The sequence below is a fragment of the Sminthopsis crassicaudata genome, chromosome 1, assembly GCF_048593235.1.
Source record: "Sminthopsis crassicaudata isolate SCR6 chromosome 1, ASM4859323v1, whole genome shotgun sequence".
Lineage (NCBI taxonomy): Eukaryota > Metazoa > Chordata > Mammalia > Dasyuromorphia > Dasyuridae > Sminthopsis > Sminthopsis crassicaudata.
The window spans coordinates 220,932,435-220,952,816 of record NC_133617.1 but is presented as its reverse complement, the minus strand read 5'-3'; the positions used below and the strand labels follow the sequence as shown (position 1 = coordinate 220,952,816).

The 20,382-nt window shown below is 32.7% G+C and overlaps 1 protein-coding gene across 1 annotated transcript in view; it reads right to left on the bottom strand.

Moving 5' to 3' along the window:
• PIEZO2 (piezo type mechanosensitive ion channel component 2) overlaps positions 1-20,382 on the bottom strand; it is a 539,935-nt gene that overhangs the window by 22,801 nt on the left and 496,752 nt on the right. Inside the window, exons 39-45 of the mRNA XM_074274855.1 lie at positions 18,711-18,969; positions 16,581-16,763; positions 10,663-10,915; positions 8,460-8,592; positions 5,553-5,700; positions 5,238-5,452; positions 1,051-1,209 (exon numbers count right to left, since the gene is read on the bottom strand). Of these exons, the coding sequence (XP_074130956.1) occupies positions 1,051-1,209; positions 5,238-5,452; positions 5,553-5,700; positions 8,460-8,592; positions 10,663-10,915; positions 16,581-16,763; positions 18,711-18,969 (1,350 nt within the window). The remainder of the gene's footprint in view (positions 1-1,050; positions 1,210-5,237; positions 5,453-5,552; positions 5,701-8,459; positions 8,593-10,662; positions 10,916-16,580; positions 16,764-18,710; positions 18,970-20,382) is intronic.

The following is a 20,382-nucleotide window of genomic DNA, read 5'->3' as shown; positions in this document are numbered from 1 at the left end:
TTATTGATGATAAAGGGAGATTTCCTAAGACAGACTCAATGAAGGTTAAAAGATTCAATACTTCCTGAACCAGGCTCGGGATGGTGGCAAGAGAGAGAGAGGGCCATTTCAAAACCTATTCATCACCAGAACTCTGTAGCAGAGTGCTATTTTAAAAAATATATATTATAATAATTGTTCATCATCCATCAGGTAATCATTGAGATAGGTTCTCATATGGATTAAAAATCCTTAATTGACATCAATGTGACATTAATGAGTTTTAATACTAGTTGTCTTCTCCTGCCTTGACTTGTTAGTCATTAAATTGGCAATATTCTCTATGTTTCATGATATGGAATATCTGTTTTTGTTTAAAAAGTTTGGTATCATGCCATTCTTATAGGTTTTTAACTTTTTCATATTTCCTATAATGCACATCAACTAAAGAAAAAGTTCTTTGGGGAGTGGAAAAAAAGAGCACTGAATAATTTGGAAATATGCTTTCCCAAGCTCTTAAATTATAACTGGAGAGAGATGTAGACACAGGATATTTAGTATGAAAGGAAACTAACTGCTTCTTAATAGTGGATGCCAAAAGACTAGTACTATACAAAAGCAGAAGAGAAAATTAAGCTCATGTGACTGAGCAGTTACCTCTGTTCTTCACTTCCTATATTCCCTTACAGTATACCTAATTCTGGGCATCAGAGCAAATAACAAGATGGAAATTCTATTAGGGTAATATACTTACATTCAACTCAACATAGAAAAGAACATCTCCAATAATTGTTATTGAGTACTGAGTTATCCTTTATAGAGAATTTATAGAATTTTTTAACTACAGATTACACAGGAAAATACATTGATGGTTTGTGAAGGTAGTACTCATATTGGTAAGATCACATAACTCTAAGTATCAAAATAAAACAAAATAAATACTTATTTTTCCATGCCTCCTCTAAAATCATAAAATCATTATGTACTGAGCTCCTGCCCCACATACCCAATAGGGCCATTTACATGCACATCTCTTCTCTGAATTGATTGAGATTGAGATTGAGAATTTACCCTTGAAATAAGAAGAGGTTGACATAATTGTAACTTTTGGTGAGGAAGTTTCCCAGTACTCGAGTTGGATAGCCACAGCGAATCTGGTAGGCAGACAGGCCAAAATAAACACATTTCACGAAATACCAAAGCTGAGCAACAAGGTTCTGGCTGAACTTCCTAGAATGAAAGAATATATAGAAAAATTCAGGAGCAGATATACTCTGCTGATCTAGGTGCTCAACATTAGAAAGTCACAGATCTTTTAAGTATTGAAAAAAGACCTTTTTATTTCAGGAAGTCATCCAGGTCTGTAGCTCTAGAGAAAGTTATTGCAAAGTTTATACATACTCTGATTCTCACTGAGGAATTTAGTATAATCATTGGGAATGAAATAAATATAGGAAGTTACAATATGGTTTCAAACAAAATGATGAGATCCTTTGTTTTTACAATCTTTAGACAAATTTAAGATTTTGTAGAAATCTTAAAGCTGAGTAATAAATTTTGCAAAAAAAGTTAAACAGGAAATGATGATTAGGCAAGATCTTAGGTCATTCTCCTCTATGACTAATGTGTTTCATTTAAGTTTTTTTTTTTTTTGTAAGAAATATTTTTTGTGTGTGTTTTGTATATTAGTCATATAAAAGTAAATTTACCAGGAGAGGAAGGACTATTTTTAAAAATTTAAACTTTGTTCATAGGATGTTGAATCAAGAGTGAAAGCCACTCATGGTACTTGGAGGATGTTAAGATCTGAGAGGTTCTCTTTTTTCCTAATTCTACTAGCAATAAACATTTCAAACAGCAATTATTTTCCTTTTTATCTTGAAGCTTATAGCGTTTGCTATCTATAAAAATCTATAATGCCCTGAAGGTTAATTAAAAATCTAATTAATATAGAATCCTGAAATCTCATTGAAAACTTAAAAGGATTTTTTCTTTACATTTAAAGTTCCTATCATAGATAGTAATTCTATGCATTTTATTCTTATTGATTTTACCTTTCTTGAAATTCGAGACAATGTCAAATTTATATTTTTATCACTCATAGCACCTAAATACTATGTATGTATCTGAAATGCATTCAATAAATATTTGTTGAATGCATGAGTTTACTCTGATGAGAGATCATGTAATGAACTTAAGGTGATCATATATTTTTTTTCTAGGTATTATATCACAGTTAATATCCTCAATCTAATCCTTTCCTTCCATTTATTTTTTCCTATTGCACAAAGATTTATCCATCCTACTTCTAACCTCAAAAAATTTAAGTGGCTCTCTAGGGTCAGTAGTATTTGATTCAGAAAGATTCAAGTTTCTTTGCCTAACATTTAAAACTATGCCAATATAGGAAGAACCTATATTTCTAGGCTTTTAATCACTGTGTCCCCTCCCCAACTTTATATTCTAGTGAAAGTGGACTTTGTGCCCACTGAAACATGTTCTCTAAAGTTTCAAGGAGTATACATAAGTAGTCTAATCTTTTCTCTGCCTTTGACTGTTATTTTTCCTGTGCCTGAAATGCCTTCAATTCCACAGTGAATTCTTTGAAAGCTAAATTCAAATGCTATCTTCTCTACAAAGGCTTTCCTGATCTCTTTTACCAGTAACAGCCTTCTTTTCTGAACTCAACTAATACTTTGTTGTGCTTCTCAATAAAATACTTATTTGTCATCTCTTGGTAACTGAGACTTATTTAGCCAAAAATACTTTTCTGTTTTATACTTTTTATATTTCATCTACCAGCATTGTTTTTTGTACTGATGATATGAAATCAACTTTATTTTTACCTGTATCTCATAGAGTTCCTCTCTTCTTTTAAGACAAGTACCATCTTCTTCAGAAGACTTTCCACATTCTCCCAACTCTTATTACCTTCCCTCTCAAAATTACTTTTATTTAACTATTTTGGAAGTATTTGTGGTTATTTATTTTATACTTATTCTCTCCCTCTCTCTCCCCCATCTCTCCTTTTCTACCTTCCCCTTCCCTTCCCTTTTCTTCCATTCCTCCTTCTCTTCATCCCCCATTTTTCTTTCTATTTGCTAAGTGGTTCATTGGACAGAGCTCTAGACCTAGAGTCAGGGAGAACTGAATTCAAATCCTGTCTCAGATACTAACTATATGATCCTATCAGATTTTTTTAATCTTTAAGATGGGGATAATAATAGTGCCTCTCTCCAAATGTTTCAAGGAACAAGTGAGATAATATTTATAAGGCACTTTGCAAACCTTAAAGCACTATGTGAATACTAGCTCTACACACACACACACACACACACACACACACACACACACACACATGTACAACAATGGAAACTTTTTACTTCCAATGAGGAAGCCCAATGAGGAGACATTGAGACATACATGTACACATACAGATACACACATACTTGACACATGTATAGCATAAATATTTGGTATATGTGTAATATACATTTAGTATATGTGCATATATAAATATGTATACTTAGACTCTCTCTCTCTCTCTCTCTATATATATATATACAAATACTTCATGTGTACATATTTGTTACTGATATATATATATATATATATATATATATATATATATATGTATTTGGTGAAGAGGAATACGTGTTGTTATTGTTCAATTATTCAGTCACATCTAACCCCTCATGACCCATTTTTATGGGATTTTCTTGGCAAAGATAGTGAAATGGTTTGCCATTTTCTAATTTAATGAATTAGGCAAACAGAAATTAAATGGCTTTCCCAAGATCACACAGCTAATGAGACTGGACTTGAACTCCAGGTCTAGCAATTAAATTCACTGAACTACCTAGCTGTCTACGCGCGCGCGTGTGTGTGTGTGTGTGTGTGTGTGTGTGTGTGTGTGTGTATGTGAGAGAGAGTTTGTATATATTACCTGATGTATATATGTATGCTTGGTGTATATATTTTGCGCACATATAAAACTGTAACTACAACAAATATATTTGTTATATATGTATATACACACACATATATTTGTTGAATATATTATAAACACACACATATATTTGGTGTATATATAAATATATTAGAATTGGTATATAATTATATACTTTCATGTATGGATGTATATATATATGTATAAATGTAGCTTAAAATTTAGTTTTAGATTTTTAGAATGCTAAGTAAATCAGGCTGTCTCTATAGGTTTAATAACTTGTTTATTTAATGATCCCTCTAGTAGATTCCCTTTCTACTAAATTACTATACTAGCTCCACAAGTGTAGGGGCAATATAGTATCTAAGCTTTGGCTCCCACAGTGACTAGCACAGTTCTTTGCACATAGCAAATGCTTAGTAGATAGTTTCTGAGTAACTGAATGGAGACACTCATGAATAAATACATCTTCGTTGATCTCTATCACACTAATATTTTTTATTTTTTTTAAAGTTTTTTTATTTTCAAAATATATTCATGGATAACTTTTCAATATTAACCCTTGCAAAACCTTGTGTTCCAAAATTTTCCCTTCTCCCCACACCCTCCCCTAGATGGCAAGTAATCCAAAATATATTATACATGTTAAAATATATATGTTACATGCAATATATATATGTATATATATATATATATATATATATATATATATATATATATATATATATATATATATATATATATATATATATATATATATATATATATATACAATTATCATGCTGCACAAGAAAAATCAGATCAAAAAGAAAAAAAACCAAGAAAACAAAATGCAAGTAAATATCAACAAAAAGAATAAAAATGTTATGTTGTGATCCACACTCAGTTCCCACAGTGCTCTCTTTGGATATAGATGGCTCTCTTCACCACAAGATCATTGGACTGGCCTCAATCATCTCCTTGTTGAAAAGAGCCATGTCCATGGTGATATATTTTTAAAAGACCATTAATAAATATTTTATCTTTGAGCCATCCATGAATTAAAATTTTGATGGCAATATCTGAAAAGAGGTGGAAAAATCAATTTTTAATATCAATAGATTCTAAGCACACAGTTTAGAATTGTAAGACACTGGATTTTGGCTAACTGGCAGCTTGGCATGGAAGTTGGAGAGGTACATGACCCTAGTACATTATGGATGAAATGTTCTGAAATAAAGTCAGTTTGATTTAGAATCATAGACAATTTAAAGCCTATTTTGGCTTGGAACACAATGTAAGGAAAGTAGAAATATATATATATTTTTACCTCTCAGTCACACCTGGCAAGATGAAGAACATCCAGAAGTGTATTCCAAATACAAGAATGACTTGGAAAATCACCTTTCCCAAAACAGTTTTCCGGAGATATAATGCTCGATCTACCACCATGGTTCCAAATTGAATGAGCACCATTACCAAAAATGCCTCAGGGACCTGGTCTTCTGATAATGAAGATGTGATGTCTGCTGCTGCTGAGTGTTTCTGGGCAAGACAGAGAAAACAACATCCAAATGAAATTTTCCTGACAAGGAAACTCCCTTTCCATAAGGATATTCTAAACAAATATAAGAGTAAAACCTACCCCAAAGGCCCAAAAGCCAAACACTATGATGATAAAGTCCACAGTGTCAGCAAGAAACATCAGCACATATACATCAGTCACAGCGCTGTAGTCTGGGTGGATGAGGTTATAAAAGAATTGTCGGATGGGCACATATATCTGGAGGGTCCTGAAAAATAAGTACCACATTCCCACTGATGTCAAGAAGATCATAATAGATAGAAGCATGGCATTATATCCTTTGAGTGGCAATGGCTATTTCTCCTTCTTTCCCCCATTGTAGCCAGGAGTTTACATTGATGCCTATCTCTAAATCCCAGGGTATTAATGCTTGAAGTTTGAATTCTGTCCATCAAAACTGCCCAGATAAGAAAAAAGAAAACTTCAATAATCCAGAACCTCACATTAGTTCATCTGTTTTCTGTGCAGAAGAATACTTAGTCAGTTAGGTGCAGTAGGTAGCTGGAGTTGAAGTTAGGAAGATCTGAATTCAAATCATACCTTAATTGTGTGACCCCAAGCAAGTAACTTGACCTTTCTCAGTCAGTTTCTTCATCTTTAAAATAGGAATAATAATAGCCCCTACTTCCCAAGATTGCTGTGAGGATTAAGTAAGATTTATAGGAATAATATATATTATAAGCATTTAAGTGAAATATGTTAGGTATTTGTTATTTTAGCTACCATGAATGGTCCCCAGTTCTCCTGATCATTCACTTTGTTCTGTCTTCTAGTACTTGGAATCTATTACTTCTTGTCAGTCTGTCTGGTCTCTGATATACTGACAATTGTCCAGTCATTTCAGTTGTGTGTAACTCTTTGTAGAACCCCTTTGGGATTTTCTTGGCAAAGGTATCAGAGTGGTTTGCTATTTGCTTCTTCAGATAATTTTACATATGAGGAAACTGAGGAAAAAGAAGTTAAATGGATTTTCCAGAGTCACACAGTTGTCTGATTTGAACTCAGGAAGATGAATCTTCCTGAATCCAGGCTTGGTACTCTATCCACTGTATCATCTAGCTGCTTAATCTACTGTATGCACTGATACTATTTTTGTTTTTGGAATTAATTTAATTCTTCACAGAGTCATAGGATTTTGGAACTGAAAGAAACTCAATAGCCAGCTAGTCCAATCCAGGCCCCAAAGAAACCCCCACTTGTTTAATAAGTGATCATCCAATCTTTGAATGGAATCTTTCAATAAGAGAATGTCCTCTTGAGGCAGCCTATTCCACTTTTGAATAGCTATAAAGACTAAAAGTATCAGAGATTGGACAAGTAGGTAGTGAAGTGGTTAGAGCACTGACCTGGGTTCAAATATGATCTCACACACCTACTAGCTTGTGAACACTTCACACTATCTGCTTCACTTTCCCCTTCTGTAAAATGAACTGGAGAAAGAAATGTCAAACCACTCTAGTATCTTTGCCAAGAAAATCCTAAATGGAATCACAAAGTGTCAGACATGACTGAAAAGATTGATCAACAGCAAAGGTTAAGAATTTAATTTTCATTCAATAATAAACCCTATTTTCTTTGGAATTTACAATGTGGTTGTCTAACAACAATTTTGTGAGATAGTAGCATTATTGATTATTATAGAAAAAACAAATGCCTATTAATCAAAAAACAAAAGAATAATGATAAGATCAGTAAAAAATTAGCTACTAACTGTTGCCGTGAAGGAAAAATGCTCATCACTGTCAAGATTATACAAAAAATGGAGTACAAGGGACTGTTAAAAGACAATTTTTTTATTGATAAAACTAGTCTTTTTTCATGCAAGACTATACCAAAGCCACTGTCAAAATGAAATAAAGAATAAATAAATGAAAAAATACATTTATTAAATGTTTAATATGTACCCAGCACACTATTAAGTGTTTAAGAATACAAATACAAAAGCAAAAACAATCCCTGCACTGCTAGGAGAGGGTTGCTGGATTCATTGTGCAAAATGAGCCATGCATTTTTTGGTATGTGATAGATGCCTGGATTTGTTTTACTTGATTGTGCTTATTTGTTATTAATTATGATTCTATTCTTGTTTTACATGGTTAGCTTCTTACCTCAAATCCTTGCCTTACTGACAGCCAGTTATGGCATGGATAATGGGAAGGGCCTATTAGAAATTGTGGTTGCTTGGTTTTAATTTCTGCTTTATATATTGATTTCTGGGACTCCAAAGTTACTTTTTTTTTTTTTTTTTTTTGGCAAGGCAATCAGGGTTAAGTAACTTGCCTAGGGTCACAAAGCTAGTAAGGGTTAAGTGTCTTAAGGTTGAATTTGAACTCAGATCCTCCTAGCTCCAGAGCTAGTGCTTTATCTATTGCACCACTTACCTATCTCTGACTCCAAAGTTATTTGTTTGTTTTGTTGCCTATACAATAGGATAGGGTTGTGTGAAAGGATAAAGTATATTCCAAAAAGTGGTATAGACCCCATTGGTCTTGAGGTCAAAAATGCTAGATTCAATTTCTGGTTTTGATTCTCTAGCTAAATAACTGTGAGAATGTCCCTTAATTCCCTTCAGTCTCACCTTCCTCAACTGAGAAATGGAGATGTCCTACCTTCCTTATAGGGTACCTGAGAGAAAAGCAACCTGTAAATCCCTAAGTGCTACCAATATGTGAGCTATTATTGTAAGAATAAAATTACACAGATTAAATGTGTCTACAGGAACATTTCATTTTAAAATCTGCTTTTGTAAGTATGGGAATGCTTAATGCACATCAGCAAACATTCATCAAATATTTATTATGTGCAAGGAAGCCTGACTTTCATATGATGCTTCCCCATAAAAAGAGCTATGCCCATAGAAATGGAAGCACTTTTTCTGTCATCCTACATAATATCATTATAAAATAATTGACTCTAGGTTTCCAGCTCAACAAGACAATAAATAAACTAAACATTTCCAGTTCTCACTTTTTTATAGTGAATGCTTTTGCTTTGATGACATGCTCTTGGAACTTTTCCATATACAGCTCCTTTTTGCTCTTTTGCTTAATGCTGAGTACACTGCTTCCTTTTTGACTACTGTTCCGGGTACTAGTGCTGCCTAGAAATAAAGAGGAACACAGATATTGTATGAGAAACAGTTTACATTAACGTCATAGTCACATGAAATCTGTGTGGAATTATTTAAGAACATATAGAATGAATTAAAATTATTTAGGGATGATGTATATAGACATGCATGTCTTCAGTGTTATTTTCAGAGTATTCCAACCATAGATTTAAAATTTGTGACTTTAATCTACTTTCAAAAATAATTATACACAAAATTTGGTTTATGACTATATAACTTCATTGTCTAGAATTATTAATATTTTGTTTTTCAAACACTAATGAAATGTATAAGAAATTATAAAAGGAAAATAAAGTTTGCAGTACTGAAATGAGAATCAGGAGTTGTGTTTTCTGTAGACTTTACTTGAGACCCACTTTTTACTTTACAACAAATGAATAGTGAGTCAATCATACAGGGAGAATATGAAACATGAGTTCTATAGAAACATTAGTGCCTGAAAAAGAATGAAAATCTAGTATGTTGGGAAGATCTTAAATTGTAATAGCATAGTGAGGTAGATAGCATTGTTATCATTCTCATTTTACAGATGAGGAAAGAATGTCTGAGAGATATTGAATGACCTGCCCAGGATTATACAAATAGTAAGAGACAAGATTGTCTCTTACAAATAAATAGTAAGGAGACAGGATTTGAATTCATGTCTTTCTGACTCCAAGTTTAATGCTCTATTCCTTCTTCTCCTTAGCAGCCTAATTCCTAGGGCTCTTAACCTGTAAAAATCACACAGAGTTAGAAAGGAGGATTTATAATTTTCATCAGTAGAGAGAGAATCCTTATTAGTACTCCCCAACAAATCATTCAAAATAAATAAAATTTTTAAAAGGCCCTAACCCTTTACATCATTGTTCATCTTCCTCTGCATTAATACTCAATTTTGGCTTACTCCTAACATCTGCTGTCTTTGCTCCTATCTGTAGGCTGCTGAACGAAGGTGGAAAAAATCATGAGTTTGCTGATTTGATCCACTATAAATTTATGTTACATAATATTAATAGAGCCCTTATGGCAGCAAGGTAATCCTTTTATTTCTTTCTAGTGGATTCATTATTTCACTCACCAAAATAGCTTTTCCATTTTTATCCCTTTTCAAATATCCCATGGTTCCCTATAAAATGATTGTTGTTGTTGTTCAGCCATTTTTTAACTCATATCTGACTCTTTATGACTCCATTTGGGATTTTCTTGACAAAGATAATAGAGCAGTTTGCATTTCCTTTTCCAGCTTATTTTACAGATGAGGAAACTGAGGCAAGCAAGATTAAGTGACATGTTTGGAGTCTTCTCTCTGGTAGTAACTTCAATTCATCCTATCTATATCCTATTTGTGTATAAGTTGTCTTCCCTAATTGTCTCCTTTATTAAGTTGAGTTCTTTAAAAGCAAGAACTTTTTTTTTTCTTTTTTATCTCCAGATTTGGCATAGTTAAGATAATATGTTTTTATTAAGTGCCCATTAACACATAATAGGTACTCAGTAAATGTTTGGTAACTTTTTAATCTAGATTTTTAATTTCCTTGGTGGAGAGAACCAAAGTTTGTAAGCCTCACCTATCAATGGAGGTAAGCAACTTATCTGTGAGAGAGTCTTAGAGAATTACCTGTGTCAAAGAGAAATTAAGTGATTTGTCCTTAAAGATGAGATGTGGGATCCTCCTAATTCCAAGGCCTATTCCAATTCTATTCTCATTAAAGTAAAATATAATAAACAAACATGACATGTTAACTGTATATTTCTGATAGTTTTTCCTAAGGATTAATGTATTTTCTTGTAAATAATTTCAAGCTCTTCAGTTGAAAGTACAAAATTCTAAATACTCATATTCCATCAATATGCTGAGGTCCACTATTTTTGCTATTACTATCACTTTATATTGATCACTGCCGGCAAGAGATCCAAAACTCATTTCCAGAAATAGTCTAAAATTTAGTTAACACAAGTTTTTAGTCTTCTAAATTTCTAACAAAAGTTGCAGTTATCACCTAGAATATCTTTAAGAAAAACTCTTATGCTAATGTTGCCAATTAGTGGGAAGAATACCTCTCTTAGATCTGTTTGAGGAGAAACTAGATCTGTGGGACAGGTGTGAGTTACTGCTGGAGCTCTTTCGTCTGATGGCTGCCTGTTGCTCTGGGAAGTGGACATGTACTGATTCCACTGATGCTGCAAGATTGATAGATTTCAGAGAGTCAGAGGAATCTCTTCTTCCCGTGTTTAGTGAGAGTTCATCATCAGAGTCATCTTTATTGGTCCCAGAATCAACAGTATCATCTTCATCCCATAAACCATGACACTGAAAAAGGATAGGAAGTAACAAGTCATATTGCTAGCATAAAGGATAATCAATATCTAGCACTGATTAAAAAAATAACACAAATGAAAACAAATTAACACCATTCCCAGGATCTGGTAATAGCTATTGAAGAATTTCAAACTGGATTTCTTTTGTTTGCATTTCACACTAAAAAGCATTTCACAATTCTCCCAGGAGTAAGAAAGAAGAGGAAAGTGATAAATAGAGGAATGAAAACAAAACTTGGTAAGATTAGTAGAGTTTAAAAAGATGCAATTTTATTTTTGTAAAAATGTGTTCTTTTTATTTATTAGCATGTATTGTGTTCTTACTATGAATCAGCCACTAGACTGAGTTCTGGGGATATAAAGAAAGGACTGACAAAATAGTTCCTTCCCTTAAGGAGCTTATATTTTAAAGAAGCCAAAATGCAAATACATGGGTACAAATAGTATACACAAAACAGAAGTCAATATGAGAGTGGAGGACATTAGTGGGAGAGAGAAGACTCAACAAAGGTCTCCTTCCTGTAAAAGATGGGTTTTAATCTTAATCTTTAAAGTTACCTTAAAATCAGGTAATCTAAGGGCAAAAAGTGAAGAGGAAGAGCATTTCTGAAATGGGGGAAAGTTAATGTAAAGGCATAGAGATGGTAGATAGAATATTGAACCCATGGATCTTCAAATGGGCCATTGTAGTTGTAAATGGAGAGGAATTAAATATAACAAGGCTAGAAAGGTGGTGAGTGATTGGATATAAAAAAACCTTTCAATATCAAATGCAAGATTTTATATTTTATACTAGAGATAATAGAGAGTCTCTGTTCACTGAGAAGTTCACTGGGACATGGCCAGCCCTACATTTTAGAAAAAAATCACCTTGGCAACTGGAGGATGAGGAGAGACTTAAGGCAGAAGGATCAGATGGAAGATTATTGCACTAATTCAAATGAGAGGAGATGATGGCCTCAATTGAGTTGGTATATGTGTGCATGGAAAGTAGGTCATGTATATGAGAAATGTGAATGCAGAAAGACAAGCTTTGGCAATAGACTAACTACATGGGTGAAAGAGAGTAAGAAGTTGAGGATGATATTGAGGTTTTGAATATGGATGACAAATAGTTGCATAGGAAGGAGGAAAACTGGGAGAGAACAATGTCATGGGAATCCAAAAGGAGAGAGTATACAGGAAGTAAGGCTTATCATCAGTGTTATATGTTGCAGTTAGATCAAAAAGGGTTAGAGCTAAGAAAAGGCCATTTGGTTTGCCAATAAGATCAATTGTAACTTTAAGAGAACATTTAAAATGGGCAGTTTGGTGATGTTGTGGATAGAGTGCAGAGCCTGGAGGCCTCAGACATTTACTAGCTATGTGACCTTGGATAAATCACTTAACCCTGTTTGCTACAGTTCCTCATCTTTAAAATGAGTTGGAGAAGGGAATGGCAAATCTTTTCAGTATCTTTGCCAAGAAAACCCTAATTGAAGTTATGAAAAGTTGGGCATGACTGAAAAATGACTTAAAATAAATTATAAAAAGAACAAAAGGGAAAAAGCCAAAAAAACTAACCAATCCATCAACATTCTGCCAAAATATGTTTAGTCCCTTACCTCTTCAAAGAAGTAAAAAGATCTTTTTTTCCTTAATGGCCAAATTTGTTCATTAAACTCCTTTTTTGGGGAAAACATAGCATTTTTAGATAGCACAACTCATTATTCAGTTTTATAGATTTAAAATATAAATATGCACATGAATTACACATGAACATGTTTTACAAGAACATACACACATATGTATATATTAAACTTTAGTGTCTGTAAATGGGTAAATAGTATAATAATTCACTTATTATATATTCATTAATAAACCACTCCAAAAATAGAAAATAACACAGAAACTTATCATACATACATAACATTATTAGGGATTTCTGGACAAGATATTCCAGTTATGAAAAGAAGGCAGGCTACCCAGTTCCTTTATATCTACTTCAGCAAAAGCCTGAAGTTGATACTAGAACACAAAACAATTGAATAACTTAATGAAAAATTACAGTATATAACATTTTGCCCCCTAGAAATGCAGGAAAAGTAAAGGAATCATTCCAATGAGGTAAAAAGCAATATTATCAAAGATGGAAAACATGTAGCGTACCAGACTCTGTGTCTAGAAGCCACAAGAGTAGAGTCTAAAAAAGCCCCAGAATGATCAGAAGGCTCCGGAATATGAGCTATGAAAGCATGATAGAGGACCAATGTAGTGACCAGGGTAGTGTTGACCAGCACATTGTATGAGCTTTTCATATTGAGATACCTCAGGCTCAGGGTGTTTAGGGTCCCTAACATTCTGCCCTGAGATACATGAGATAAACACAGACATCCAGCACTTTTAATCTTAAAGATCCTGAGAAGCCCAACCTCAGAAGGCAGAAAACAAACATAAAACCCCAGCAGATGCATAACCTTTGATTCCGTTGTGTTTCTTTTGGGTCTGAATCCCAAAGAAATCATAAAAGAGGGAAAAGGACCCACCCACATGTGTGAAAATATTTGTAGCAGCCCTTTTTATAGTAGAGGAACTGAAAATTAAGTAAATGCCCATCTCTTGAGGAATGGCTGAATCAATTGTGGTATATGAATGTAATAGAATAATATCCTATAAGAAATGATGAGCAGACTGATTTCAGAAAGCATGGGAAAACTTACATAAATTGATACTGAGGTAAGTGAGCAGAATCAACAGAACATTATACACAGTAAGAGCAAGATTATGTGATGATCATCTATGATGGAATTAACTATTTTCAATAATGAGTTGATTTAAGGGAATTCCAATAGACTTGGGATGGAAAATGCCATCCACAACCAGAGACAGAACTATGGAGACTGAATGTGGATTGAAGCATAGTGTTTTCACTTTTGTTGTCATTGTTTGATTGCTTGTTTTTTTTTTTCTTTCTTGCATTTTTTAAAATTTTGATTTGATTTTTCATGTATAACAAATATGGATATATCTTTAAAAGAATTGCACATGTGTGACCTATCTAAGATTGCTTTCTGTCTTGGGGAAGGGAGAAGTAAAGGAAGAGGGAGAAAAATTTGGAACACAATGTTTTACAAAAATGAATGTTGAAAACTACCTTTACATGTATTTGTAAAAATAAAATACTACTGGAAAAAAAAGAAACCAGTAGAATTTATGGTGAAACCAAATAGAAAAGACCATCTTATCTAAAAGCCCAGTAATGGTAGAATGCCCCAATTCAAAAATTCGGTGACATTTACCAGTAACAACAATTATTGTAAAGCTATCTCCGGAGAAAGTGTCATCAAATACTCAAAAGGAAAAGATGAATTTTTACATGTACCACATAAATATATACAAGAAATGAAGAGATCAAAATCAATTAAACATTTGAGGAAATATTAGAAGGAAAATAAGTAACTTAAAAGAGAATATGGTAAACCTTACCCAATAAATGGAACCCCTGAAAAGCAGGAGTCAAAATATATATATCAATGACTCCATGAGATAGTAAGGTATATGAAAAAGAAATCAGGGATTGAAAAAAAAAAAAGGAAGAAAATATAAACTTATGTCCAAAACAAATGACCTTGAAAACATGTCAAGGAGAGAGAACTTAAGAATCATCTTGAAAGCTATGATTAAAAAAGCCTGAACTCTATATTTCAATGAATCATATGAGAAAACTACCCAGATCTACTAGAACCAGAAGGCAAAATAAATATAGAAAAGACTCCAGTGATCATTTCCTTAAAGGAATTCCAAAAACAATACCACAATCTAAATTCAGATCTTTTATATTAAAAAATACTGCAAATATTCAGAGAGAAGTAATTCAAGCAAAGAAATCACAGAATAAGACAAAACCTGGAATAGAGAGGAGATATTGGAAGACAAGAGGCAAAAATATAGATTTACAATCAAGAATAATTTAGTCTCAAAACTGAACATAATTCTATAGGGGAAAAGGGATAATTAATAAAAAGACTCTCAGGTATTTATGTTGAAGAGACCACAACTATGTAGGGACTTTGAAATCTAAACCATCCAGAGAAAATAAGAAAAGTAAAATTATTTTAATAAATGGAAAGAATTATATCATGATGTGGTGCTTAATATTCTAACAAAGGCAGAATAAAACAATTGTTCCTTCATAATCTTAATGTCTTTCATAGGTTTTGTACAAATTACATGAGGAAAAATAAAAATCCTATGCCTTTTGGCTTTGTTCTGAAGTTTTGAAGAAGGGAAAAAAGAGAAATTAAAAGGAGGGACATAATAATTAAAAAAGGAAAGAAGAAGGGATGGAACTTGCAATTTCTCATAATTGGGATATATTAGAAGAATATGCAAGCATGAAGGAAGAAAGAAGTGGGGAGAATGAGCATCAAATGAATCTTCTTTTCTAAAAGAGAAAGGAGGGATGAACATACATGCATTGGTGTAAAATAGATCAAACTGAAGAGAAATAAATGAAAATTGGGGAAAGAGGTTTTAAAAGGTAGGATAATACTGGGTCAAGAAGTCAAAAGCAAAAGAATTCCATGATCCCAAAGAAGGGATTAAAAAAGGAAATGGAGAAAGGGAAATAGTTAAAATCTACAGCGGAGGTGATTTAATTTGTCTCTTCGACAACTAGGAGTAGTTGAACAAATTATGGTGTATGAATGTTATAAAATATCATTACCCCATAAGAAATGACAAAAGTGATTGTTGCATATGACTGGAATCTAGATTTCATTGGCATAGAAAATTCTTGCTTAGAAAACACTGTTGATTAATTTAGATTGAAAACTCCTGAAATCTATAATCTTAGAGAGTTTCCTTGGTTAATGAAGAGGCAAGCAACTTTTCTACAGTTATACAGTCCGAATATATTGGAAGGAACCTGAACCAAGATATTCCTGACCCTAAGGCCATCCACTAACTACCATACCACGCTGCTTATTAGTGAGCTGTTTCTAGATCCCTACTTATATTATAGCAATTTCCTGCTGAAGTGATAATTATCAAATGTCTATAGGACCTAATTTAAAATTTTCTTTTTGTCAATTAAAGTCCATTATAATCTGATTCCATCTACCTATCTTCTACTGTTCTTCCTTGTTTCAGGCAAGGAAGTCTCCTCTCTGAATCCTATATTCCAAAAAAAAATTCAAAAAAGAAGATATACAAAAATAAATGTGATACAGTTTAGAAAATACTCAAGTATAGAGTTCATAGATTTCATAATCATTCTTATTTCCATTGTCCTATATCCATGTTTTTTTGTTTTTTGAATAAGTCACCTTTCTACTTTTCTTTACTGATACAAACCTCATCCATTTTTTCATTACTTAGTTAAGTTCCATTTCTTTAATGTTTTCTTAGATTTCTGTGGGCCGCAATGAACAATCACTCCTGTGAACTTCAAGTGCATTTATTATAAATCTGTTTCCCAAAGCTAAACACTTGCTTATATACTGCCTTGTATTCTCTAATTTTCTTCAATTTTGTAGTTATTATTTCTCTAAAGTCTTGTAAACTTCTCAGGGGATAGACAATATTTCTTTTATGCTTCTCCTATCTCTTATACCTGGGTATCAATAAGAGTATACACATCCTATGAGAAGGATTTGTTGATTGGTCACTTGTAGTACCTTTAAAATTGATCTGTGGAAGAAAAGAGCCAAGAGTTGAATAAGATCATAAAGCACATAACCCTCTTTTTTCTCCACTCCAATGATGTTTGGTGGATGGTATGGCTTATCTTTGTAGAAATCCAGATTCTTGTTCCAGGGAAAGAAACCAAATTGGAAGAAATATTTGATGACAATGGCTACCTGTGTAGAAATGGTAAAAACATAAGTGATAGGTATATTCTCAAATTTTCATTGATTATATGGCAGAAAAATAATTACAATGGAAATAATTTTCTTACAGTTTTGATTGCAATATATTAATAAAGTAATCTAAGATAAAAACAGCATTTGGGGGGTTATTCACTTAAGAGTAATATGGTATAGTGCCTATCAGGTTAGCCTTAGCTTCAGGAGGACATAGATCCAAATTATGCCTTTTACACATAACAGTTTTGTGATAATGGGGAATTTACCTAATCTCTCAGCAACTTCATTATTTTAAGATTATAAATTATAAAGCAGTTATTAATGTGATTAAGTGCAAAGTTTCTATGCCAGGAGTTCTCTAAATCAGATGTAGTCATGAGTCTTTCTTCCTCCCCTCAAATCAATTTTACAGCAAGAATAATGTTTTATTCAAACAAACATTTCACTAATGAATGGACATGATAGGTCTGTCCCACAATCATACATGGCACTTTTAATTATTCATTTTTAATTCTGTTTTCTCCCTCCCTCTCGCCTTTCCTCTCTCCTCCTCTCCCTCCCTCCTTCTCCATCTTTCTTTGTCTTTCTGTCATTCTTTCTTTTTCTTTTCTTCTTCCACAGATCCATTTATGTGATTTGGACTGGCACTGTCACAATGCCAGAGTAATTGGATGTTTCATAATAGTAATTATTTAGTTTTGAAAGGCTAGGAACATTTATTCTTGTGGTTTTATTGTATCCTCTATTCCAGCTCATTTACTATCATTTGTGTGCATATTTGGGGGTTATATTTCACTAAAGCTTCACTTTTGTTATATTTTTCTTCCTCAAGCTATCTTTTGCAACTTAAAAGGGGATAAAACGCAAGCAAAATGGTTTTTATGCTTTACCTCTCTAATTATAAAACATCTAGAATAAGATAAAGCTGAAATTAATTTAAAATTAGCTGTGAGGACAAGCTGAAAATTTAACTTATCCATATTTCACTTGCCTACAGATAGGACTAAGAGTTCACTTCTTTATATTGAGCCTGTGTTAGTTTAACCTCTTTTGAGACTCAAATCTCAAATATATGTAACAGCTCATTACTTTCATTTGAACAATGTTAAGAAACATGTATTAATTTTCAAGTTGAAATATTGAAAAAAACAAAACTTTCTCAAGTACCAGTTCAGATCAATTCATCAAATAGTGACGAAGCAGCTTCTATGTTTAAGGTATGATGCTAGGTCTTGGAGTCACAAAGATGAAAATAAATGATATAGTCTCAAGATCTTTTTACACTTGTAGAAAATATTGAGCACCCTCCAAAAAACTTTTGTTTATGTGGGTTATATATTTTGATACTTATTATATTAGAAATTAAAACAAAATGATTGTGTAAATAGATTTGACTTTGTAGATATTCTGAGTCTTGCTGACCCCCAAGGGTCTTTGGATCCAAACTTTGAGAACTACTTGTATAGAGTCTGTTGGAAAAGGAATTTCAAGTTGATTCCCCGCCCCCCTTTTTTTGAGTTAAGAACTATTCAACTCAAAAACCTGTTGAAGGCTGGGATCAAACACTGAGTTAGGGTCTATAGGAAAATACCTACTACTTCAGATTTCTAACTGACAACCAGCAAAATACAGTAGAAAAAGTACTGGATTAGGAGTCATCAATGTGTAGTTGCAATAACAGCTTTGTTACTTATGAATCGTGAGGTCTTAGAGAGTTGGACCAGATGATGTTAAAAGTACTTTCCAGCACTAATGATCTATGAATGTCTATGGATATTTGGAATTTTGTTTTTCTAGTTTTATTGTAACACATCTGTTCTGTATCTTGAAGAGCATTTGCACACATACTTGTTTTATATACTACTTTTCAGAAACTTACTAACACATAAAACAAAACTGAGATGTAAGAAGTATATAGGTACCATATGATAATTTACATACCTCTGTATAGACAATGGCTGTCATCCAGAAGCGCCTACTGGGCCTAGGAACTGACAACATGGCCCAAAGGAAGATAAGGATAGGAAGTACAAGGGTAATCATGGAAGCAGAGATCATGTGATTGAGTATAATCACAAAATAACACACCATTTCTGAACGGGCCACTAGAGTATTATAGAGTGCATAAAACAGAAGCAAGAATCGAGGCTGATCAACATAAAATTTTTCTGACTCTTCTAGCTCTTCATCATGAAACATCCTGTAAAAGAAATAAGCCCAGAAATTATAAGAAAAAATAATTTTCATTTTAAAATGTTTGTCTTCTCTCAGATGTTTCTGATTTGTATTAGGCAGTTAGCTATAAATTTACTTGGAATTAAATATTTCAACAATTCTGTGAAATGAGAAAGGTTAAGATAATGAATTCCCAAGAGATTCAGTTTCATCTTGTTTGTTTATTATGAACTAATTCCTGTTTTTCTTATTTTCTTTTTTCTTTCCTTTACTTTCTTTTATCTTCTAAAGCTCAGTTCAACTATCACCTTCTTCAATATGCTTTTCCTTATTTCTTGTGTTCTTGGTTCTGCTCCACTCTATTACTTCTAATTTGTTTTGTTTATATTCTGTACTTACTTGTGTGTATTCCCCAACAAGAATATTATCTTTATGAGTGAAAGGATTGCTTTTTTATTTGTTTCCTTAATGTCTAGTATAGTGTCTGGGCAATAGAAAACATTGATTAAATGTTTGTTTATTGAGATCCAATTAAAAAAGATGCATTTAGCTATGTATCTTATTGGACTGGGAGGAAATCTTGGAATTAAGAAGAGTAAGGTTTAAGGCTTGTCTCTGACACATACTAGCTGTGTGACCTCAGACAAGTCAATTACTATTCTAAGATCATAAATTGAAAAACTGTTTCTGATTCACTTGGCAAAGGAAGTTTCCAAATTAGGAAATAAATGAGATAAAATTAGGAAATAAACATGAATTCTGGGGGAAAACCTATTCCTATTGTTGTTAGAATATAATTTAGTGTTCTTAATTAGAATAACTTATAGGGCTGAAGTAGGAGATTTTATGAATATATTTTTCCTACATGTCTCATATTCAATATGGCTAGGAAAAGACACCTGATATAGGCATAAAATCATGTTTTCCCAAAAATATTTCTCTTCAAGATGGTAGAAAAACAATTTTGAAAATAATTTTATTCTTTATTTTATAATAATGTTTAATTTTTTTTCTAAGCCTCATCTTGTAGGGTGAGTGAATAGAATTTTAAGATTGTATCTTTATAACATAATGCATCATTCAGATGAAAAGTTAAAAAAACAAACAAAACAAAGATTAACAGAACCTCTTGGCTTCTCCCCCAAAACAATTACAACAAATGTCAGAAGATAGATTGAGTTGTTCCTTGAATAGAAACTATTTTAGACACATGGTCTCCTAACAAAATTTTGTTAAGTCCTGTGAAATGACCTGCTCAAAATAAAGCTGGACTTGGATAGTAATTAAGCATTTTTAGTAATGAATAACTGTTGCATTCATGATCAGGACAAACTGCATACATTTCAAGAGAAAATATTATGGAAGGCAAAATCATAGCACTGGCATTTCCCTTTCTCTATAGAAGCAGGGATTGAGAAATTGTTCCCATATCTATTAG